General features: G+C 34.6%; 1 protein-coding gene across 1 annotated transcript in view; it reads left to right on the top strand.

Moving 5' to 3' along the window:
- The window catches only part of DNAH8 (dynein axonemal heavy chain 8), a 113,307-nt gene that overhangs the window by 84,612 nt on the left and 2,339 nt on the right, over nucleotides 1-26,356 (top strand). The window contains 20 exon segments of the mRNA XM_033053827.1: nucleotides 496-623; nucleotides 1,338-1,509; nucleotides 2,059-2,214; nucleotides 3,480-3,635; nucleotides 4,625-4,807; nucleotides 5,248-5,353; nucleotides 6,162-6,414; nucleotides 6,515-6,705; nucleotides 7,084-7,205; nucleotides 9,216-9,334; nucleotides 11,023-11,225; nucleotides 12,129-12,202; nucleotides 14,445-14,597; nucleotides 17,000-17,155; nucleotides 18,073-18,189; nucleotides 19,191-19,292; nucleotides 19,678-19,838; nucleotides 24,294-24,450; nucleotides 24,958-25,110; nucleotides 25,201-25,390. Coding sequence (XP_032909718.1) covers nucleotides 496-623; nucleotides 1,338-1,509; nucleotides 2,059-2,214; nucleotides 3,480-3,635; nucleotides 4,625-4,807; nucleotides 5,248-5,353; nucleotides 6,162-6,414; nucleotides 6,515-6,705; nucleotides 7,084-7,205; nucleotides 9,216-9,334; nucleotides 11,023-11,225; nucleotides 12,129-12,202; nucleotides 14,445-14,597; nucleotides 17,000-17,155; nucleotides 18,073-18,189; nucleotides 19,191-19,292; nucleotides 19,678-19,838; nucleotides 24,294-24,450; nucleotides 24,958-25,110; nucleotides 25,201-25,390 — 3,052 coding nt within the window.

Below are 26,356 nucleotides of genomic sequence, written 5' to 3'. Positions count from 1 at the left end.
AAGGGTGTGTCTTTTTTCACTTGGAAACAATGTTTCCGAGGTCGGCAGTAAGCCAGTAAGCCCCGGCGATCCCGCGATTGTGTTACTAAATGACGATTTTGTGAAAGTTCGCGGCGAACTAAAGTGCGGCTAATATTCCGGGTGCGGCTTATCTATTGACAAAGACATCAATGTTGCCAACACACCGGATATGCGGCTTATACTCCGTGCGGCTTGTATTCGTGAATTTACTGTAATTAGGGTTTGCTGCAAATACACATTTACCTTGAATAACATGGCTGAGATTCAGGTATAAAAGTAAGAGATTTAAGCCTATGTCCTCTCCTATTCCCCCTCTTTCTGTGAATAAGAATATATTAGACACCTTTAATTGTTCTCAAGTATGAGCTTTAAATAAATAAAATAGGTATAATAAATATAAGAGGATGAAAAGCATATAAAATAACTCCACATTTTTGTATTCTATGATTAAGTAGGACATTTTTTCAATTTTAGGACTTAGAGAATGATGCAGAATCATGCAAAAGAAAGATGCAAGCAGCCTCTGCACTTATAGATGGACTGAGTGGAGAGAAAGTTAGGTGGACTCAGCAAAGCAAGGAATTTAAATCTCAGATTAAAAGGTATCAAATCCATTACACAAAAGCAAAAAAGATAATGCTTGTAAAAACTTCGATTTAGTAGCTTTAATTGTGATACTTAATTTTATTCTTAGAAATCTTAATATAACAATGCAATCAAATGAACTATCCTGAAATTTGAATTTTCCTTCCATAAGTAAGAATACATGGATGCTAGTATTGCTAATACTAATGCTAGTATTTCAGTTAAGAACAATACCTCTGATCTTGGAATTAGCTTCCAAAGAGATTACTAGGACTGTTATGTGCCTGTATTACAGCTGCTTCTGCGGCCCCCCTAATACTGCAACTTGTTCTGATGTCACTGAGGAAGTGAAACTTTCAGATAGCTCAGCTTCTGTAGAGCACTCATGTTACTATAAATTTCCTGTGGGGAAATTGGGCATTTCTGATGAGAGTTTCAATAGAACTAGATTGATATCCTTGATAAATATTGTATATCAGATCTATTTTTAAGAAATAAACTATTTTCATGTTTCATTTATGAAAGAAGCAATAGTTCTCATCAGGGCTTTATTTTTTTTGGGGGAGACAGTGTTTTCATAAAATACTACTCTTAAGTTTTGCCACAAAAATGCTCTGGAAACAGAAATTTTTTTCTTGAAATCTTCTTATGTTTCTAAAGCTGGTTGTCTAAGTCATTAGAAATTGAGACCGTGCATCACCTTTTAATTATGATTTTTCTTCCTTTTCTAGACTTGTGGGAGATATATTGCTCTGCACAGGTTTTCTGTCATACTGTGGACCTTTTAACCAAGACTTCAGGAACCTTTTGATTAAAGACTTATGGGAAGCAGAGTTGAGAGCTCATAAAATCCCCTTTTCTGATGATTTGAACCTGATTTCTATGTTGGTAGATCAACCAACAGTAAGTTCTTGGTGCTTGGAGGGTTTAATTTGAATTTCCATTAGCATATGCTATGACCATTAGCCAGCATTATGCTTGCTAAGAGAAGAACTCTAATCCCCAATATTCCAGGACATTTCTAAAACAGTGGGTTTGGTTGTAGTTTAGAATACCATGAAGTCCTTTTATTCAATGTGAATGTATAAGAAATGGGCAAAGAGTGGGAAATGCCAGAATGTTCATTTCCTTCAGTAAACATTAATTCCCAAAAGGTCTCTTAAACTGGTTTTTGCTTAATTGATCCCAATGGTTTTCTTTGTCTGTCAAGCTGTCTTTTGACATCCTTACACTTTAAAGCCTAATTTTTGTGATTCTATATAGTTAAAAACATCCATAAAAATGAAATTCTGAAAATATTTTTATACCTGCATTAATAGTTCTTCAACAGGTTCAGATATGCATTTCTTTGATTTCCCTGTTACTTCTTGGAAAGAATTTTATTGACTAAAATTCCAGTGATAATTTATTCCAAACTACTCTTTTTTCTTTTTTCTTTTTTTTTAAATTTAGATTAGTGAGTGGAATCTTCAAGGATTGCCTGGAGATCACCTCTCAATTCAGAATGGTATCATCGTCACGAAGGCATCGAGATACCCACTTTTGGTAGACCCACAAACTCAAGGAAAAGCGTGGGTTAAGAATAAAGAACAGGAAAATGAATTACAGGTAAACAGTGTCTTAAAGGAATGGTGTGCTCTATTGTACTCCTTCAAACATTATTGCTTTCAAGGGAGGTTGCATTTGAGTCAGTGTGATCTGAGATAACTTTGACATGGATGTGACAGTTATGTAGATGCATCAGCAGGGAACTTGAGAACGGCTGCAAATCCCACTCAAGGGCTTGAAAAGACTATCTCACTTTCATGAAATCTAGCAAAAAGTATAAAAGTATTTTGTTCAAGATGGGTGAGTATGGTCTTAACACAAAAAAGGACAGAGAGGTGATAAGTAAAACAAAAGAGTGTAATATGGAATATTCAATGAGAGTAAATTGAGCTACAGTTAGTAACATTACAGATAAAGAAAGGATAAGTTACAGCTCAGAAAATGTAGGCAAAGTGTCTCAAGTGTTGCAGTCCATCATTTAGGAGAACACATCCATAATGAGGTTGTCACTACAACAGGAAGTTGAGGAAATCTAGCTCAAGCCAAACCCACAAAAAATTTGCCTATCCTAACATTACTGCAATCTTCATAGCTCTTTTACAGGTTAAGCCAATAGGATAAAATGCCAGCTCATGAAATATAATATAAAGATGTTCACCATTTGCATCACAAATTATTTTTTCCCAAATGATGTGGCATGGTGAAAGGAAACTGCATTTTAAAACCCTTAGCCTGAATGTTGAGAAAACTCATATGTCCTGAATATCAACGAATTTTGGAGGGTTTAGAATTATTTAATTATATAGCTTACTATTTTATGCATGCTTTTTAATGATTTCGTATAGTTTGAATCCCATTTCATGAAATATCAATCTGAATTCATAATGTTGTAGCAGTGATTCATCTTTTAGATTGAGTTCAGATTTCCAGAAAGAATTTCTCAGTACTTCAAAGCTAAAATTAGAAAATCTGGTCCTTCTAGGACATAGAACAGAAAATTAAAGGCTAAGTGTCTCTGATTTCTAAAATATACATAACATCTTTAATATGCAGTAAGCTGTACCAGTTTTATTTAGTGCATTATTACTCTCATAATGAAGTTCTGGGAATTTAGTTACAGCCAACCTTTTAATTCACCTTTTTATGGTACTTTTCATAGAAGTATTTCTGCATAAATTGCTGCATGGTCAACATATATAGCACCTTCTTTAAAATGCAACTAACAAAAACTATGAAAAAAGTTTCCTTGGTTAGATCTGTGGTTTTCATGTAAGACTGTAAGAAAATACTTTGTCCTTACACCAATTTATAATTTACTTTTTGAGGTAACAACTCTGAATGACAAGTATTTCCGACAACACCTAGAAGACAGTCTTTCACTGGGACGATCACTCCTGATTGAAGATATAGAGGAAGAGTTGGATCCAGTCCTTGATAATATATTAGAAAAAAATTTCATAAAATCTGGATCTGCTTTTAAGGTTAGTAATCAAAGCACAGAAGTGGAATAAATAGTTAGCTTTGTGACAAATGTTATTTTACCATTTTTACAAACGTCTGCTGAATCAGGTAAACTTTGTATTCAGTAGCGACTTGTAAAGAATCAAACTGAACTGAAGAAATATAACAGTCAGAGCCTCAGCTGCGTAGTAAGTTGGCAAGTCTAAACTATGAGTTTAACTGCCAGAGTTATTACTGAAGATTCCAAACTGGAACCAATTATGCTTATCCGATTAAATGTTTAAAATTCTTTCTACTGATTTTCAAGCGGTGCAAATATGCTTAAGGGAGTGGTTTGCTCCTGCTCCTTCATAAGCTGGGTGTTGGAAACTGCCTTGGACACTCATATGTTGGAGTCTCATATGCCCCCCACTGCCCCATGGCAGATGACCTTTAAGGTCCCTTCCAGCACCAACAATTCCCTGATTCATACTCTGACATACAGTGACCAGACTTCCTTGTGCACATGCAGATTTTGAGTTAGACTGCTATTCTGGAATATCTTAATTCTATAAAAATTTCTTTTTAACACTCTGAATATATGTTTAATTTCTTTGGAAAGATTCTTTGAAACCTACTTAGTCTTAATAAAGATAAAATTATGTCCAGTGTCAGATCACATAATTCCTTTTACCTTGGACATATGAGAGTGATGGTTTCTACAAAGGTCAGCAGTTTCTACTACCTCTTCATTTGAGATGTGATTAGAAACCAAATGGTTCTGAAGCTTTTAATCATAATCCACAGTGGAAGTGATTCCTATATTTAGCTGGAGGGAAATGCTACTTTTATAACATACTCTGACTTCTAAATTTGGTAATTGACTTTTATTTTAATGACAAATTTGAATTGTGAAATAAATTTCCTCTTTTTGGCATTTCAAATAATGTACACTTTTTTTCTGCTCAGTATTACTGAGTATAATAAAACTCATTTTCCTCTGTTTAATACCATTTAACTTAATCTACAGGTGAAAGTTGGTGATAAGGAAGTAGATGTTATGAATTCATTTAGACTGTTCATTACCACAAAGCTACCTAATCCTGCTTTCACACCTGAAATTAATGCAAAAACATCAATTATTGATTTTACTGTTACAATGAAAGGACTTGAGAATCAGTTACTGAGAAGAGTAATACTCACGGAAAAACAGGTAAGTTATGATACACGAAAATCATAGCGATATTTAATTTTTTTCATTTAATTGATTTTGGTATGTAGAAAAAAAAATGTTAAGTATTAGCTGTTTTCTAAAATTATATTCCGATTCAGTATAGATATTTCCAAATATCAAAAATACATTGGGAGGCTCTTAATATATATATGACTGTCACAAACAATTACATACTCACCAGGATTTGACATTGATAAGAAACATTATAAGATACAGAATAAACACTGCTTTAAAACCATTTGTTATTAAAAACATGCTTTAGATACCAAGTAAAGTAAGATGCGCACATCATGACTGGATCCAACTCTTCAGCTCTATCCTCATTTCATTCACTTAAAAAATCAGAAACTGAATTTTAAGTATGCCTTATAGTTGCAATCCACAAAATGTCATGCCATTTTCTTGGTTTTTAATAACAGGAACTAGAGGCAGAACGAATTAAACTCATGGAAGATGTAACTTCTAATAAGAGGAAGATGAAAGAACTGGAAGACAATCTTCTTTACAAACTAACTGCAACCAAAGGTTCTGTATCAAAGAATTAATCAGATTAGGCAGATAAAAGTGATTCACACTAGGTCCTTTCCTTACAGATTTTGATTTATCCCCCTAAGATACAATACGAGAATGTACAATGGCAGGAGTATGTGAGGGATTTGGTGCTATAGCATGCCACTATGTGCAACTCCGGGCACTTCATAACACCTAAACAAGTTTTGTGAAATACATCCATTTTTTGAGAGCTTTCTACCCCCCAGACGAGATAAGGTACCTGATCATGATAAAGTCTTTAATCCATTGAAAATTTAAATTGGAATGGCCTGGCTTAAAATTGTCTTAAAACTCTTCTGTGGTACATTATGAGCCTGAACATGATCACTTACTATCTCTGGTGGAAAAGGAATCTGGTAACAAAAAATCTGTAAGTAACTGCTGGAGATTCATGAATATTGACCATTTCCCTTAGGACCCCCAAGACTTTTTTACTTAGGGAGTGCCAATGAATACACTTCAAAATAATTTAAGTAATTTGTTGGCTGTGTAGGTTGTGTGCATAAGAGAGGTGACTTCTCTAGTACATTTTGCAAAGCTGTTGATATAAATACATTTAAAATAATTTGAATGAATTTGCTTAAATGTGTTGGATGTAAAAATAATTTTTAGTATTACATATCCTATTTGGTCTCTTTTTTAAAAGCTTTCTGTTATTCATAAATAATTTCATTTTTAAAAATAAATAGTTCCTGTAATTTGGCCTTTTGTTTTATATATGCATATGAAGGGAAAATATCATTACAAAAATGTCCTAAACACCCAGTATTTTACTTTTCAGGTTCACTAGTGGATGATGAATCCTTAATTGGTGTCCTGCAAATAACCAAGCAAACAGCTGCTGAAATAGCTGTCAAGTTGTCTGTGGCAGCAGAAACTGAAGTGAAGATTAACACAGCTCAGGAGGAATATAGACCTGTTGCTACACGTGGAAGCATTCTTTATTTCCTTCTTACAGCAATGAGCATGGTTAATAATATGTATCAAACTTCACTGGCTCAGTTCTTGAAGCTATTTGATCAATCCATAGCCAGGTAGGAAGACATAGATTTTTCCTGCTATTCAGATGTTTGCCTTTCCAATGTATTTGCTCTTATTAATGTGGTTTCTTTGTGCTTTGTTTTCATTATTTAGGTCTAAGAAATCTCCTGTGGCACAAAAGAGAATCTCAAATATTATTGAACATCTTACCTTTGAAATTCACTCATATTCTGTTAGAGGGCTGTATGAAAACCACAAATTCCTCTTTACTCTCCTCCTGGCTTTAAAAATTGATATTGAGAGGGGACATGTGGAAAACAGAGAATTCCAAACTCTCATTAGAGGTAAGTTTTAAAAACTATATTGTGTGTACAGCTAATTCAACTTTTTAAAGTTTTATGCCATTTCAAAGTCTTTCTTCTTTGTCTACATGGTTTCTATCAACATTTCTGTGGGAACTGGGCTTGTTCAGCTTGGCAAAGGGAAGCCTTAGAGGACACCCAATAGTAGCCTTCCAACATCTATGAGAAGGCCATTAATAAAGCTAAGTTTTCCTTTGGTATGAAATAAATGCTAAGTACACAAGAGTACAGTTAGTATCCTGGGGAAAATGACTTAGCTCAAAATACATAATTTAAAAAGAAATAACTATTATATCTTGACCCCTGGGATATCATGTATTTCATCAGAAAGTACATTTCATCCTGTGTTTTTATCTACAGGAGGTGCAGCTTTGGATCTACAGGCTTGCCCACCCAAACCATGCCGCTGGATTCTTGACATGATATGGCTAAATCTAGTGGAGTTGAACAAACTTCCACCCTTTGAAGAAATTTTGGACCAGGTGATATTTTTAAATTATCTTTTAAATGTTAATAACCAGTTTTGTCATCATAATTGTGTTTCCACAAAAATACAGAATAACATCATAGAGACAAACAATTAGGTACCAGGAATTATGGTGTGTGCATTTATCTGCTTTATGGTATTTGGTGTTATAGTAGTTGAGGTAGAAAAAGGAGAGAAGCAAAGGAGCAAAGGAAAAAGGAGGTCAATAAATGAGACATAGGCTAAAAAAGTAGAGGTATCAAAAAGGCTCATAAAATTAATCTTAGTGTCAGGTTTTAATTTACGATGTCTGCCTTGATTCTGATGTATTTTTATAAGTGAATGGGTTGCTGCTCGTTTTTAAATACTCATTTCCATTCCAAGGTTAACGTGCCATTCATATGTGATGAGCTGGCTACAAATTGTTTTATGTACACATACACGAACATACATGCACATAAGCTTGTGACGTGTTCAATTTGGTAAATTTATTTTTCTTTTATAGTGTAGTTAAACCACTCCCCAAGCATTTCTTGTATCTAAGTGCTCCTTGTTAATTGGGCTGATAGCCAGGACAGTAAGTTCTCCTTGCTGTTACAGCACTGGCCAGCCAAGTCCATTTTGTGATGGCACATATTGCCCTGGAGGGTAGCCGACATTTTAGCTAAATGGTTACCTGCAAGTGGTCCTGGCTTTTTCTAAACCCTGTATCAAGGCAAGAGCTGGATACATACCAGCCCAATTATTCCAGTTTTTGGTTTATTGAGGTATCAAAATAGATTATTAAGCTAGGAGAAAGTTGGAGAAGCTTTAGTTAGGTTGTTCACTCTGGGCTCTTAGGGCACCAGATCCCTATTTCTAGAAAAGTCCTTTAACCAAGGCTTTTCTAGAATGTCTGCAAACAAAATTTTAGACTTGAAATATTTAGGTGACCATGTTACCACAAAACCTCTCCTTTTAAAATTAATTTGTTAGCACTGTCTTGCTTTTCCCAGGTAGTTGCAATGTAAAAAGTGACAAAATTATTTCAGTAATAGATAGAAATGGAATATGGGAGGATGCTGACTAGGATATCAATTAAAAATGCAAATATTTTAAAACCATCTTTTTAATACTTATTTTTATCCATTAGAAATGCTGTTCTATTTGATTCATCATATTAAATACAACTATATCATTATTTATTTAGATGAAATAATTATTTAAAGTGACCAAAAAAGGACTGAGAATGGTATGCCCAGTTCTCAAGAAGTTTCTTGTGCTTTTCTTTTTTTCATGCTAGTTTCAATTTGCTTTTCTCCTCTAAAAAAATAAGTCCCAGATGCCTAATTTAACATAGACATCTGCTTTAAACCTTTATCAGTGCATTTCTTGTCCTTTTTCCTGTCATCTAAGAATATTGCAGTAGCTGACCCTTAGTCACTGCATTAAAGGCTCAGTTGCTTTTTCACTATGTTCTGTCCACTGGCATTCCTTATCCTATTAGGTCAGGGGTCCTAAGAGGTGCCTAAAATTGTGATCGTACTTGTGGTCAGGTTTCTTCTTAAGCAAAAAGCTTACTAGAATCTGTTACTTTTAATTTGTGATTCATTGGCTGGCTAGACTGTACTGGGACAGATTTTTCTGGTGCTCTTCATATTTTGTGACCAAAAGGAATCAATTAATCAATCAATCACTCAATCAATCAATCAATCAATCAGTCAATCAATCACAGTGTATTCCTCTTGTAGTATAGAATTCTCCTGCTAATTACTTTTTTTAAGTAGATGCATGTGTTTGGGAGGGGAATGCATTGATAACTGACTGGCTTGAGAGCCTGCATCTTAACACTGATTGCAGCTATTGAATTAAGATTATTTGTAATATTTTAATAGCAATTCACATTGCATACGTCTTAAATGCTATAGCAATGTCACTTGTAATATGTCCTAATATAATAATGGCCTCTCATTAAAAGCTACATTTACAAGGGGATTTTTACTGCAATTGAAATATATTTATTTGTGTGTTAATGTAATAAATTTAGATAGCTCACCATGATAAGCAATGGAAAAACTGGTTTGATAAAGATGCCCCTGAGGAAGAAACTACGCCTGACGGATACAGCGATACACTTGACACCTTCCGCAAGCTTCTACTCATCAGGTGAGCATCTTCAGAAATTTTGAGAAATTACACAGTTGCAGCACATCTCAAACTATCAGTATGCTATTATCATAATAGTGTAATTTTAGTTATCTCTGGGTGACATTAAATATTAATTCACTCACATGAAATATGTTGTTATTCAATTATTTCAGAGCTATCCTCTCCTGTCTAAAGGTATTTATAGAAAATATAAATAAAAAAATAAAATAAAAGCTTTTTATAGAGAAACTTTGCTTTTATGTCAGGAGAAATGGAAACTAGGAAGCCCATGAAAAAGTAGAATATTAGATAATTTTCAATTTTTAAAAAATTTTGTTAAAATTAAATACTTTAAATAGCCTTAAAGAAGAACAGTAATTTCACTACTATAAGGCGCACCCTTTTGACTAAAATTTTGATGGAAACCCAGAAGTACGCCTTATAATCTGGTGCGCCTTATATATGGACAAAGTTCGGAAATTTGCCAACCCAGAAGTGTGAGCTGTGAGCCGCGGGGGGAACTGGCAGGGCCACAGCTGGTGGGTGCAGGCGGGGCTGTGGGGCTGCAGCTGCCAGGTGCAGGCAGGGCCACGGCCAGAAGTCGTGTGGGGGGAGCCAGTGGCGGATCCTCGCTGCAAAAAAAAAAAAAGTGCGCCTTATAGTCTGGTTTGCCTTATATATGGGCAAAAGTTCGGAAATTTGCCGACACCCGGAATTGCGCCTTATAATCCGGTGCGCCTTATAGTCGTGAAATTACTGTATATTAAAATATTTTAAAAAAATAAAAAAGAGATGGTGAAATCCAAAATAGGTATTCAAAGTATCATATGAAAAGTGTGCTATAAATTATACTTTTGCATCATATAAGACCTCTAAGATCTTAGAACAAAACGGATTTCCCCAAAGAAGCATTCAGCTGCCTTATGCATGAGATCATATCTTCCTCCATTCATTGTATACTTTCCAAGTGCTGTAACAAATAAATCAGAGGTACTGTGAAATACCCCAACAATATTATTTATTAGACTGTGGTTTGTCTTTGGAATAGATTCAACCTGTGCAGTAAAAAAGAGCTAGAATCTGATGGAAATAGCATATTGTTGAATGCTCTACACCCTAAGAGGGAGGGGACCATCTAAGTCTTAAGCATTTAAATAATCCTCAAAACCGGAAGATTTTCAAAGTAATATATTTTATCCAAAAGTAGTTGTTTGTTTGTTTTTCTGTGGGAAAAACCCTCATCACCAACACAAATGCTATCCAGTGCAAAAGAATTGAGTTTGTACTCCAAAAGGCTAACAGACCCAATGAATCATCTGCAGGGTTTTAATAAAGGGCAAAAACAATCTTAATGTTTCCCTCTTTGTGTTCTCAAATACAAAAATTCTGCTTAAAATGAAGAATGTCTCAACCTATTGAAGGTGTCTAGAACAGAAAATTCCAATGGCAAGCAGTTAAGGCAAAATTGTAAGCAATTGGATAATATTATAAGTAGAGGGAAGACCATCAGCTCTGCCTGTTACTGTATCTGTGAGGAGAAATCTACAAGAATATATATATATATGAATGTGTGTGTATGTGTACATGTACATACATATTATGGGTTTTAAAATTCCTCTATTTGATAAAAATAGAATTTCTAATTTGAGTGTGATCTTAGAGGGAGGGGCCGTGAATTATATCTTTGTATGTATTTTAATTTCTAGGTCTTGGTGTCCAGATCGAACACTCTCCCAAGCCAGGAAATATATTGCAAGTTCCTTGCATGAGAAATATACAGAGCCAGTTATTTTGAATTTAAGGAAAACTTGGGAAGAAAGTGACATGCGAACACCTCTCATCTGTTTCTTGTCTATGGGATCTGACCCAACTGATCAGATTAATTCCTTGTGTAGGAAGCTTAATTTGGGTATGAAAGTAATTATTCATTGTCATATGTTAAGACACAGAGGGGTAGTGTAAGTAATTTCAGAGATATTTTAATCTGAGAAGGATTTCTTAAATTCTCTTGCACTGCTGTTTGTTACTGAAACATTATCTTAGAGATAAAATAATATTTTAAATAGAAGACAGTATGCTAAAAACCATTCTGTATGAAGCTGAAGTAATTCAAGTATTTTTTTAATAAATTGCTATCATCCTTCATGGTGATGATAATTTTAAAATCCCTATCTTGTAAAGCAATTAATTATTCTTTTAAAATTCTGTTATGGTGACAATAACATTTTCTTGTTTTAACTCTTTACTGCAGGTAACTTAAAAATCAGTAATCTGCTTAGAGATTACTTTGTAACAAAAAATAGCAACAATATCTAAATTTGTATATTTGGGACTTTATTTCTACATTATGTGGAAGTTTTGAAAAAGTGTGAATACACTTAGTTGGGAGTAGTCCCCATATATTCATGACATTAGTCACATTAGTATGTTCATAAATGCAGTTTTACATATCTGCATTGTGTTTATTTACACTTTGAGAAAAATCTCTGTTCATATTTCAAATGCTCCAGTGTTGTTAAAATTTGGCATAAATTCACATTCACAGTCATAACATTAGCCACAGTTTTAAACTTTTGCAAGTATTGTGTATGTGTATTTCAATGTTGTTATACAAAATGTCAGTGTTTGTAACATTTATACATAATAGCATAATATGATAGTGAAGGGGTTCTGTTTTCATAAGTATACATTTTTGCATTAAATTTATTCAATTGTGCTGTATTTATATCACTGGTTTTTGGACTGAATTGAAATTCTTACTTTTTCTCAATAATGTAAGTTCATTAACCTTATATTGTCAAATATGTTATAGAATGTAGGACCATCTCAATGGGCCAAGGACAAGAAGTTCATGCACGCAAACTCATGGAGGTGTCAATGGAACAGGTGGGGAAAAAACAAAAACATTGCAATATAAGTTTATTGTATGTTTACACCCCTTTAGCATGCAGTCTGTAATATTCTGCATTTTCATCTTACTATCAAGCATATCTCAGGGTAACCATGTCTTTTTGGGTTTAAAAACACTTCTCTGTGGCATATATGTGACAGTGGAGTGCAAGCCAATACTTCTGGCAGCAGCGCTACTGAGCAGCATTCCAAAAGCAGCACATTCCTTACTTATCACTATACTATTAAAGAAGGGTAAAAGGACATTGGGGCCTGGTCCTGTCCTGCAGATCCCACCTCATTATTGGAAATTTTTTTCCCTCCCATATCAGAGATAACTGGATGTTGCATAGCTTCTACTAAATAAAATGGTGAGTGCACACATAGCTTAAGGTTGTAGATACAGAAGGATGTGCTTGCTCCTGATACTGCTTCACGTTTTTCTTACTACTCTGCTAGTGACAGGACCTTTTACTCACCATCATTTGGTGTCTCTTCTTTATTTCTTTAATTGTCACATTTTTTGCTTTGTGTCCCAAGCATGTTTAAGAATTTCTAAACAATATATAAGAATTTTTATCTAAATGTTGTAGTGCATTTTGTTATGGCAGATGATATTCCCCAACAGTAAACCCATGAAAAACCTAAGTAGCAGCTACAGAGAGATAGTAATTGAAACCTCAAACACAATATAAAAGTTATATTGCATAGGTGGTACCTTCTGGTCAGCTGGACACTTCAAGGAGCTGTGGACAGTCTTGCAAATGAAGACATACAGCCTAAGTTGCCTGCAAACTCAAATACATATACCTGTATTTTGGAGGGCTAGAATATCTCCACTAATAGAGAGCAGAACATGAGTATTGGCATAAAGATGTACACCAATTTGGAAAAAGAGAAAAAAGGAATCTCTTTATTGCAAATGACAATTTATATTATATGTAAGTGCACACATACATCTGGTATTTCATTGTTTATATGTCCAGAATGGTCACTGTCAACTCCCAGTTCACTGCAATGGTGAAAACTGGAGCATCTCTTTCCTTTCTTTTGCCCTTAATTTGAAGCACAAGGACAATCAAAACAACACTCCAGTAGATGTAGCAGTAACATTTTCTGAAATACATGCCTTAGTGCTGAAGGGAGGAACATGTGAACATCAGATTTGAAACTACAGAACAGAATTAGTGGATATGAAGACAAATACCTATTTGGTTTTTTGGCACCTCTGGCCAAGAGCACATAACATGATTAAAGCTGCTGTGCTGTGCTGCGTTACAGGAAGATAATTTTAAAAAACTAAGTCTGATCATTTGGAAATGTATCAAATTGATTAAAGATCTCCCTCAAAAAATATGATCCCCATAAAAGAAGGAAAAATAACTACCTTTATTTAATCTTCATTTTTTAATATCCGTCAATTCACTATAAATATTTCAATTATATTTTTCACCAACAGTTACTGATGTCTTTTTAAATGAGCTAAAACAAAATTGTTAAAATGAAATTACAAGCTCTAATGAAATCCACTGTCCATCACTGTTTAGAACTGATTAAATAATGTCCCATTTTAATATCAGGCTTCTAATTCATCAGGCTTCTAAAATGATGCTAAAAAAGCTGATTGAATTTAAATTCATAAGCAGAAGTTTGGAGAGACAATAAACCAACTAGAGCTTTCATGCAATTTGAGAGATGAATAAGATCAAGATAAGTGAAGGTTGAATTTCATGTAAATGCCTTTATTGCAGATAAACTAATTGGAGTTAGAAACTTTTCAAGTCTTATTACCACCTCTTTACACTTACTTTAGATTATGTTATTAACAAATCAGTTTTGAAAAATATGTATTGCTTCAATTTCAGCTGTTGCTTTTCCACTCACATTCTTTTAGATCTGAGGACAGGATTGCTTATCACTGGTATTTTGCTGGGAGAGTACAGGAACTTCTTTTTGCCACTAGATAGCACTGATTCTTTACTTACAATATTGAGTCTGGTTATGTTGTTTTCATTGAGAACAAGAGAATGCTGAAATAGCTTTTGCACTAACTTATCCTATTTTTTTTATCTGTGCCAATATCTTATAATATCAAAAGATAATATAAATCCAGGAACAGAACAAAAGTAAAAAAAAAACCATGGAAAACCAAATTTGATTCTTATATGGACAGTTGGCTTTAGCATTATGAATATCTTGTTCAAAATTTTATATGGTAATAGTTGATATCGTTCTTTAGGGTGGCTGGGTGTTGCTTCAGAATTGTCACCTTGGACTGGAATTCATGGATGAACTACTGGAGACACTTCTCACTGCTGAGATCCAGAATGACACATTTCGAGTTTGGATAACTACTGAACAACATCCTAGATTCCCAATTACACTGCTACAGGTTTGTTCAAATATTTAATTCAGGTACTTAATGAAAATTAATCAAATTAATAATATAAATGGCAGTGAAAAAAATTGAGGGAAAAACCCCAAAACCCAAGAAAAAAAATGGATTTGTGTTAAAACGTAAATATTGTTTTAAACAGGAAGGTTTACCAGTAACTGGAAGCTCTCGATGATGCATTATGTATGTGTGAGTCCACACTAAATCTGTACACAGAAGCACTTAAATAAAAATTATTTGGCTTTACTTGTATCCCTTTTTGCCCAACCAGATGCCTTGTGGACAGATTAATGCCCCCAAAAGTTCTTCCGGAGAAAGATTCTAGATTCCCCTATAATAAATAAATAAAGTACAAATGGGACAAAACACACATGGACAACACATCTTAGAGAACATCATCTACCCAATTTCTTTGGATGAACTATAAATGGCTGTTCTGTAGATCTCAAGGATACGCTTTTTGTCAGAACCAGGAAAATTGCCTAAACTCTTACAAAGTACACTTAAATCACTGATGGCGGTTCCCAACACTCTCATAGTGGATCATAATGCTACTAAGTATCTACAGTAATAGCTGTATGTTGTCATTTCTATGTTCCCTTTCCTCTAAAAAACAGTGGAAATTTCCTTAGTAGCTCTCATTTTTTCTGAATAAAAATAGATGCCTCACCTGATATACAGGATGTGAAGCGGGGAAGGACTCCTGTCTTGAAAGAGTGTAGAGACAACCTTCAGTAAGAATTGTCTGTCACCATGGTCTGTGTATGGAAAGTTAGCTGTAGGGACTCCTGTGTTCTCTCAGCAGAACATGAAATCATCCAAGGGGTTTATGAATAGTGTGGTATATGGACATACAGTTTGCTAAAAGTGAGAAAAGAGAACTCGGAGGGTTGCTAGATTGGTCTTCACTGCACTTATCTCAAATATTTCACATGTGATTTCTCCCTGTATAGTGTCATGTTACCTGTTAGAATGTTAACATATTCAGGGATTCCACAACAAGAATAATTGACAAACCAAAGCCCCTTCTCAAAAAAAGGAGAACAATTTGCTGTGCTCTTTTTAATATAGAATTTTCATCAAAACTGAACAGGATATCCTTTGAAATGTGGAAACTTTGATTTTCAAGTGTTCCAATTCAGTCCAACAATAACAGGAACACAACAGAGTGTGTCCATGGACTGCCTGGCCTTTACTGTCCTTTCTGTGCAAGCTACCACATTACCCAAGCTAGGCAGACAAGTACTTACAGTTGGAGGAAAAAAAAATACCCTTTATTTTTATTTGGGTTCCTCCAGAATTTTTAATTGTCTTGAGCAGCAGAGATTTTGGTCAAGCCAGTTTGTGTTCTGAACTAATAAATTGTTCCCTGAGCATTATCCAGCCAGCACCGGAATGCAATACCCAGAGTGGTAAGTAGTTACAATATTCTCTGATGTGAAAACCTGTGCTTACTAGCACTTTTCCGAATAATTTGCAGGTATGGTTTGAAAATTAAAATTGTGTGGCCACTCTTCCCATTAGGCAGTTTGCATGAAACTAAGGGGCTGAATTATAAGGGGCTGTGGCAATTTACTGCCGCAAATATGGAGTCAATGCCTGCTGACACTCCTCTGAGGAGGAGTGAGATTTCTTTGTGTTTACTGTGAAATTCTGGGAACAGAAATACAATTCTGTTCTTGTCATTTATACTGGATGCTTCTCTTTCATCATTCAGTCATTGAAGCAGGGATATAAAAGCCTTCTGAAAAGCATGGTGACTGCTTTTATGTCATTGATGAAAATCTTTAGGTCCATGGCCAAGTGTCAGTGATGGTTCTGACCAACAGAAATTAAAGGTCTATGTTAAAAATCCTTTGTGGCCTTATCTAGTATGACTGCAGAAGAGAAGGCTTTGGGAAGACGACATTGCAGCTTTGCAGTACTCAAAGGGGACCTTAGGAAAGATGAAGACAGACGTTTTATTCTGGCCTGTTGCATCAGGGCGAGTGATTCTGGTATTAAACTGAGGAAGGTTTTATTTAGATTAGATATAAGAAATGAGTTTTTTACAATGAGGGTGGTGAGGCGCTGGAACAGATGGCACCCAGAAAATGTGGTGGATAATCCATCCCTGGAAACATTCAAGGTCAAGTTGGAAAGGACTCTGAGCAACCTGATCTATTTCAAGATGCCACTGATCATTGCAGGGGTGTTGGACAAGATGGTCTTTAAATGTCCTCTCCAGCTAAAACTATGTTTCTGTGGACTCCTTTTATGCAGTTTAAGTACATATCAACTTTATTTCTGCAAGGCTTCAGTTATTTACATTTTATTTATAACTAGTAATGATATTTTCATATGTTGCTGGTTTTGTTTCAGTAAACAAATACAATTCCTTAATATTTTTCTTGTGACAGATTGCTATAAAGTTCACAAATGAACCTCCACAAGGTATACGTGCCGGACTGAAACGAACGTTTTCTGGAATTAGTCAGGACCTTTTAAATGCTAGCAACCTGCCTATGTGGAAACCCTTGCTTTACACTGTAGCTTTCCTGCATTCTACTGTTCAGGTATTTCTTAAAAGGTTTGCAAATAGTAGTATAATATATGGAGTCACTCTAATAGAAGTTCCTGAAAAACACATGCTGATATTTGTCGTAGTATCATTCTGCAGGACTAAAGCTTTAATTTCTGTAATCTGTATTTCAAGGTTCATTATTATCTCTCTTTTTTTTAATAGCTTTTAAACAATTCTCATATGATGGGCATTTAGAATTTGTATTTTCTCATCTAACTTCAGCTGATAGAAAGTTAGTCATTGAGTATATGGGAAAAATTTCTCTCTGTAAATCAATAGAAATAGATAAGCACGCTGAAACAGAAAACCAACTTATCTGTTGGTTTCTTTCATAGCTGGCTATTTTCCTGTTAATACAACTGTTATCACTTTATTTCCGAATAGACATGCAATAATATATTTGAATAATGTATTGGTGGCAACCTTAAAATCAAGTTATGAATTTTGAAAAAATGTACATTAAAAAAAATTGAATCAATAAGACAAAAGTAGCAACATAGAACTCTTTGGAAAACTAAGCATAAATATAGGAGCTTGAAAATTTGAAACTAACATTAGTCAACAGTATATGTAAAAAGAAGAGAAAAACTATGCCATGATAAATTAATTAATTACTTAATATAAAAATCTCATTATCTACAGAGAAGTGAGGCAGTGCAAACTTGTGACTTATAAATTGATTGGTAAAGTTACTAATAAACTATTTTGTTGCTTTTTTCTATAAATATTTATCCCTCATGGTATAACTTAGCTGTATTATTGATGTGTATGAGGCATACAGCCATTTCCTAGGCTTTCTTCTCCAGTTCAATTCTATACTCCATTGATATTGTTATTCTTGAAATTTATTAAGGAAAGAAAATTATAAGTTGTTTCATAAATATATTTGGTTTCAATTTTATTTCTAAGGAGCGACGCAAGTTTGGACCTTTGGGTTGGAATATTCCCTATGAATTTAACTCAGCAGACTTTACAGCCAGTGTTCAGTTTATACAAAATCACCTGAAAAAAATTGACATCAGGAAGGTGAATAGTAAAATTTTTTTATAGTACATTTTAATGCTTTTTATGTCCGCAGGAATTGTTTTTTCCTCATGCTTATCATAATTTGCTCATTGCTATTCATTTAGTGCCACTTCTAATGATCAAAGGTTGAGGTTCTCTGCAAGAAAATCAAACTGAAGTATTTCATGTACGTGTAAAATACATATACATGCATGCATGTATTTGTTAAAGACCTTAAAATTTGTTTTTCTTTTTCACTACTATATCCAAAATTATCAAGTTCTTAAGTTGTCTGTTTTGGAAAGGGAGCTAAAATATTTACTGAGTTGGACAGAGGCAATCAAACTTCTCTACAGCTACCATTTGATCTTCTACTACTTAGCAGGGAATAGTCATTCTTTATGAAGCAGCACTTAGCCAAGAGAGAAAGATGAGAAATAGGGAGAAGGAGTGGGGTGGGGAGGATGGAAATGAGGGGGGTTAAGAAGAGGGGCAATAGCAGCTGTGAATGATTTCAGGTCAAACAAGTAATAATGAAATGTATTTTATATATTATATATATTTTTTTTATATATGATGAGATTTTACTTCTAGAGATTAAGGCATATGACGAGTGACTGAGAGAGCTGGGGATGTTTAGGTTGGACATTAGGAGGATTTTCTTAGTGGAAAGGGTTGTGAAGCATTGGAATGGACAGCCCAGGAAGGCTGTGGAGTCACTGTGCCTGCAGGTGTTCAAGAAACAACTGGACATGGCTCTTAATGCCAAAGATTGGATGCAATGATCTTAAAGGTCTGTACCAACCTAAATGATCCTGTGTTTCTGTATTTATACCAGCAGGATCAGCTCTTCTAGAAAATTACAGAGTTGAACCCAGTAAATACATTAAAAATAAAGTACTATTGTTATATAATTTTTTTCAGTTTGCATTTCCCAATATTATGAGCTTCAGATTGTATTTAAATTAAAATCTTCTTACATATAATAATGATAGATTTTCATGTACTTTACCTTCATCCAGGGGATATCATGGAACACAGTACGCTACATGATTGGAGAAGTACAGTATGGAGGCCGAGTCACAGACGACTACGATAAGCGTCTTCTTAATTGCTTTGCAAGGGTAGGAGACCTTGGAAATACAGTTATTTGTCATTTTTAATGGCAGCTGCAATACAGAAATTAGAAGGCCTTCTTTCTGCTGAATATGCACTTCACAAGTTTATAAGACTTTTCAAAGTAAAACAAATTGTTCAAAACATTCTTTGGCAGTGAGGATCTTCCCCTTGGTTCCTCTTTGGTGAGGAGCACAAGCTTAAAAAGACCTAGCTGGAAGTCATACTTAGAGGAGACATAATTCTTAATGATTTACAGTTGTATTGAAGTAAAATTAGATGCAGTAGCTGAAACAAGAACCCTAATCCTCCAAGAGTAAAAGTGAGATTAAAAAGCCCTCTAAGTAGCAAATTAATTATTGTCTTTCTTTTTTCCCCATGGGTTTTTCGCAGGTATGGTTTAATGAAAGTATGTTTGACAGCGCTTTCTGCTTTTACACTGGGTATAAAATTCCAGTTTGCAAAACCCTGGAACAGTACTTTGACTACATCCAGTTACTTCCTGCCATGGACAGCCCAGAGGTGTTTGGTCTCCATCCCAATGCTGATATTACGTAAGTAGGTCTCAACAGATTGAAAATGGAGAATGTTTCTTTTAGTATTTGGAAACAAGTCCCTATCAAATATCTAAGTAAAGTATATTTTTCACTGGAAACCTGGGATTCACATGAATTTCCCTGTTGAAGTGGAACACTTGCTGTGTATGTACATTGTTAGAAATGCAGTATCTTCAGCTACATTTTATATGTCCTTTTAAAGCAGTTGGAACTCTTATTACTTACTCCTCATGATTTTACATTTTTTAGTTGAAAGCAATATGTAACTTTTACATGAACATGTGATAGGTGGTTCTATACAGTTCAGTTAGAGAAAGTTTCTAGCGTTTGCCTTCTGTTTCGAGCAGGATATATTTCTGTGCACACTTCTGTGATTCTCTGGATTGTCATTTGGTTTACAAGTATGCCTTTGGATACAACTACAAACTTATGTCGCAATCAATCCAGCCATTTCCATTATTTGAAAGAGGCTTTTCAACTGCACCAAGTACTAGCTCCATTTAAAATTTTATCTTTTACTGAATTCACTCTTTCATTCCAAATAAGCTGTATAATAGCTTGCCCTTTATTTCTTTCTAATATTATATGACTTGTGAAAGGATATGAACATCATCATATTTTTTCACTGAAGTTCTTAATAATTCTCCCATGAAATACTGCAGTTTCATATGCAGTATGTCCACATTCCACATGAATTGTTTCTTCACGTAGCTATTTTTCTATTTTTAAATAAAACAAATGTTATTCAAATGCAGAACTGCTGTGAAAACTTAACATAATCTAGTATTTTTGGATGAAGTAATAATTTCCCACAATTTTTCAGTCTCAGTGTTGAGAGGCTGATGCCATGTCAAGAGGCCTGTATTCTAAGCATGCTGTGAGTACACAGTTTTATTGTCAACTCTGCCTAGCACATACCGCTGTTAATATACGCTTGAGAAGAAAAGAATCTAAGAGTAGATTCTGTTCCAAGTCATTCTCTGATACTTGCAAGGCCTCCTTTCCAAAAATGATTAAAGAAAGAAGAGCCAAGATTTAACAGAGAACTAAACAAAGTCTCGAAGAGAGACATGTTGTAGATCCAAAATTAGGCTTGTAGGAGAGCTAATTTATAGGAGGAAACTTGAGACTAACACTGTTGGGGGGACTTTAGTGAGTAGGAACAGCTCTCTGTTTTCACTTCAGTGCCCAGTTTTTCTTCTACTTGGTACCTCTGCATATTCCTGTTACTTTAGCCTTTTTTAAAAAATTTTTCCCCTGCAGATTTTGCCTTGTAGGTATTTCTTTAAAGTTTGGGGAAAATATTCAACAGCTTCATGCTTTTTTCCATGTCTTATCATGGTCTATAATAAGCAACAATGCACAGCTACTGTGTCTGAATTTCATCTTTGATGCACAGACCAAATGGATTAGCATCCCATACAATATAAAATGTTCCATTCAAATTCTCCTTATAATATCTTATCAAGTCATCTCAGAGTATGCAGAAGGCTCACTGCTAGAATTGAAGCCCTTAGAGAGCCAAGACCTCTCCATGTTACTATTACAGAGGACAAGAAAAATCTTATCTCTCACTAATTTACTGTGGCAGTTTTACAATTCAGTCAAAAGCCCAATCTGTTGGTTCCAGCTCTAAGGCTTCAATGAATTTAGTGCTTCCATTTAGGATTAACACCTGAAGTCATTGAGAATGATTTTAACTTGCTTTATGAATCACAGGCTCTGCAAAAGCCCCATAGTTAACAGGTACCTGAGCAGGAAAAGAATATGCTGACAATCATCTGCCAAAACCCCTTCCCAATTGGTTCCCTACTGAAGCCTTTAAATGTAGCTGAATTTTTGTTAAGCTATTGCAAGCTGGTGAATGTAATGTTTTGAACACTGCTCTGTAACAGATATTGCTGTTTTCTACACAAAGCTGAGGCAATGGTTCTGTCACATGCATTTTTTCTTAGTTTTCACATCCAGTACAGAAAATCCCTGATGGCACATATTCCAGCTATCAAATAATGACAGTATTTTACATCCAAACTCTTGAGAAAAGACTCTTAATAATGCTTTTTTGGAGTAAATAAAAATCCATAGAAGATTAATTTTCTTTTTTCTTCTCATGTCACAATTCACTTTACAATACTGCTTTGGGGAAAAACAATATATAAATAAGTATTGAGTGCTTTATCTTACATACTTTTAGGCAACACTAACACTATAAATGAGATTCATTTAATGTTGCTGTAGCTCCCTTTTTTGTTACTCTAGACTTCCTTAACAGTAATAGAGAAAAATAGATCCTTGTAAAGTGCAATTTCTCTCATCACAAAACAGACATCTAAAATACATGAGCTGAATTGGGCAATATAGACCAAAAGCTGTTATGGAGACATCTACATAAATATCTACATGTGATGAGGGTCAGCCCATCATGTGCAACTGATTCTGTTCTCGAGAACTTGGTACTTCCTCTCTACTTCTGCCATCTTTCTATCATTATTGTTTGCATCTATACTTCAATTTATTTGCAATCCAAAGGAAAGTGATGTTTTCCAAAGCCCAGAAAAATTTTGTTGCAGAGTGGTTTTTATGTTAAATATATCCCAGTGATATGTAAATGAAATTTCTTCTGACTATTTTAATCTCACTTCCACACTGAAAAATTTTTAATTATATAATGTCTTTTTTTATTTACAAAAAATAAGTCTTGTTCAAAAGTCTTGTAATTGTTATTCAGACAAGATTCACATAATTTCTCCTCTTCAGAAGGATCCTACCTTGTATCATTGAAGAAAGGAATATCACTAACCTTTGATTGTGTTCTTTCAATGCTATTTTTCAAAAGCCGTTCTCTCCTTTTACCCAAAATTTGCATACTGCCTTCTTTTTAAAATTTTTTCTATATATTTTTTTTATTTAGAAAGATCATTTTTAAAATTTTGTATTTTATTATAATTTATGTAATAATCAGGGAACCCATACCTTCTGCATAAAATAGTCTGACAGCAGAACCGGGAGAATGGTGCTTACAGTACGAACAAGAATGTTCACATCTCTCTAATCACTACTTGTTAAATCAGCAAGACACAGAGTAAAGGTTACAACCACCAGTATGTCATCCAAATTACCAATGAAGCCATGAGTCCCAGAGAAGTTTTATCTTTTTTCCTCATACATGGTCTTGAATAAATCTTTCATTCTTTTAATGGGGCCATAAATTAAAAAAAGCTTAAGAGTTTTGAGTCTAAAGTCAAGGTTTATGAAAAACCTTGAAAGCCCCCACCTTCTACTTTTAGAAGCCGAAATGATATCCTCTGAGAAGCAAACTCCCAGTAGTATTAATTCTACTTTTGTGATTTATAGTCTTTATAATCGCATTCACCTTTTTTATTCTGAAATACTGTAGTATCTAGCTTCTCTAGTGTTGTGACACTGTATCCAAAACATCTTTAGGTGCTTTAGGTGCTTTAGGAGTTCACACATTCTAACTTTGGTTTCATGTCTTATATAATGATGTATGACAAAGTAATAGAAGGAGATGGGTGTCCTATGAAAGTTGTAAAGTAAAGCTGACATGCAAATCTATGCTTTGAATCAGTATAAATGTATGTCCAACATCACTCATTGATGTATGTTCCTTGTGTAGTTGATTCCATAAGGTAAAAGTAGGTATTGCTGACACTTCAGTACTTTAAGCTTTCTTTCTTATTTCCTCTCATAGCTCTATGACACTGGATAGCACTGTAACAAAAATACTCCTATAATTCTTCTGTTGAAGGACTGGTGTGGTCTACCATCTTTCATTATCCAATGCCACACAAATTTAATTCACATTTTTGTATTGACTCAGAACATTAATTTACATTAGCACTGCCCATGCTTCACTATGAAATAGAAGATTTCTACCTGCAGTGCTGTAAATCTAGCAGCCCTTGTCATTAATCCTGAAACATCTCAAAGCAGAATGAATTTACTAATTATGAAAGGGGCAGCTCGCAGAGTTATACCTCCACCTTTTCCTGCTTCTGCATTACACTTTCAGGAAGAAATTAAATGAGGCAAATATTCTTCCTTGTTACAAAACTTTTGTTGCTTCTTCTCAACAAATAGCCCTTTAGAAGATCCTAATCAGGAATATGCCATTTCCTTCCCTTTCCTCAGAATCCCTAGTATGATAGGTTCTTCACCTCACAATCTAAGCTTGCAGCCCTCCTTGTTATCCCTGAATCAGACACACAGCAAGTGTATGACAGGGAAGAGGGAAGTTCATATTTTTTAAAACTGTGGTAAACCAAACCTTCATGATCAGTGTATTATGGTTGGTTCAGGATGCAAAAGAAAAGAATTTTCTGCAAGTTTTGATTTGACTTCATGGCACACTGGTTTTTGAGTGTTCCACAAAGTAAGCATTAACTGTTAAAAAAGTCTATGTAGCTTATAATATATTTCTAATCCTCTCAGATACCAGAAAAATACATCAGCTGATGTTCTGGATACTATTACCAACATTCAGCCTAAAGAAAGTGGTGGAGGATCTGGAGAAACTCGTGAGGCAGTTGTTTATCGTTCAGCTGAAGACATGCTGGAGAAACTTCCTCCAGATTACATACCACATGAGGCAAGCTAATCTTAGTCTTGTCTTACTGCTCTCTCTGTCGAGTTTTCACACTATACATTCCAAAAAATGCTGAATTGTACAAAAGGTCGTATAAATGGTAGCAGATTCAAGTAAGGAACCAACACCCTTATTGCTACCAGCATTAATTGGAACGAAGATTTTTTATCTCAAACCAAGACATCCAACAATTGACCATGGAGATATGTTAGGGAGACTCGGACTTCCAAAGCTACTTGTGAAAACGGAGAATAATCAGTCTCGACATTTTGTGATAGAAGTCTCCTGGGTCCTCTGGGTGAAGTTCTGTTCTAGCAAAATCATGAGTAATTGGGTAGTATCATACAAAAAGTAAGAACTGCAGTAGTTTTAAGGGGAAAAATGTTAGTTAAATAATACAAATTTAGTATTTACTTCTATGAACACATGGAAAGTTAATATGTTGCATACTAAAACGGCATTTGAAGAATCTAGACTTCACTAAATTCCTTCTGTGCTTTTATAATTTAGGTAAAGGCTCGTTTAGTTAAAATGGGAGCACTTAACTCTATGAATATTTTTCTTCGCCAAGAAATTGACCGCATGCAGAAGGTGATCACGGTTGTCCGCACCAGTTTGAATGATCTGAAACTAGCCATAGATGGAACTATTGTTATGAGTGAGGCAAGTAAAGTACTTCTTCTACATATGGGATACTTTGCTTTAAACTGTTAAATTGATTTATTTACTTTTAATATTATTTAATTCTTTCAGAATTTAAGAGATGCACTTGATAACATGTATGATGCTCGAATCCCTCAAGTATGGAGAAGAGTATCCTGGGAGTCTTCCACACTTGGCTTCTGGTTTACTGAACTTCTGGATAGAAATGCTCAATTATCTCATTGGATATTTCAAGGAAGACCAAGGGTGTTTTGGATAACAGGATTCTTTAATCCGCAAGGTAAGATTACTAAAAAGACTTGAGTAGTAATGTATTGAATAATAATTTAATTGTTATGCTGCCAGAGTGTATCATAGAAGCCATGATGAAAAATGTTGGAATTTGATGATTTTTAAGGTCCCTTTCAACCCAAACCATTATATGTGATTCTGATCTTTTATTCTGACCCGAAAAAGCAAGAAGGAAAACATACGGTTAATAAATAAAATAATTTAACTTGCTGACATACAGTAGCATGATATTGTATATCTTCTAATGAAAGTATACTTAATGATAATGATAGAGCTTTTAAAGAAAACACTATTTTTTTCTGGTTTGAAACTGTTTAACTCATTCTAAACTGTAAATTGCCAGTATGGAAGAGCTTTAATCTAGAGCAGGATGTTGCAGTAGCAACAAAATGACTTCTTACAGTACAGTAAGAGCAATCACTCACTGGAACAACCTCATCAGGGACATGGTAGAGTCCCCATTTGTGGAGGTTTTCAAGATGGAGTTGGACAGTGATAGATAATCTCATCTGATCTTCCCTTTCCCATGAAAGGTTGGACCAGGTGAGCTTCCATGTCTCTTGCAACGTGGACTATTCTATGATTCTATGAATGTGCAATTGTACCAGAATTTATAGCAGTTATTTGTCTTCCAGAGAATCATCAAAATGTAGTTTTACTGTGTATCCATTTCACATATTATTTAATGAACAGTTTCTTCAAATTCATCATAGATATGCTGTGAAGTACAAGTAAACATTATCTATCATTATCTGTTATAGCTTGATATTTTTACCATTTAGAGGAAAGAGGAAAAAAACAAATTTTAACCATCTCTATGAGTAAAAAAACCCATTACCTTATGAGGTGTGTGTTCCTAGGAGAATCTCCTTCAGCCTACACAACTACCCGTACAAAATTCTCATAAGAAACCTCTGTGTGACAGCTGTGAGGTTTTGTTTTTGTTTTTCAGTTT

The sequence above is a fragment of the Catharus ustulatus genome, chromosome 3 (genome assembly GCF_009819885.2).
Source record: "Catharus ustulatus isolate bCatUst1 chromosome 3, bCatUst1.pri.v2, whole genome shotgun sequence".
Lineage (NCBI taxonomy): Eukaryota > Metazoa > Chordata > Aves > Passeriformes > Turdidae > Catharus > Catharus ustulatus.
This window is presented reverse-complemented; position numbering and strand designations above follow the sequence as displayed.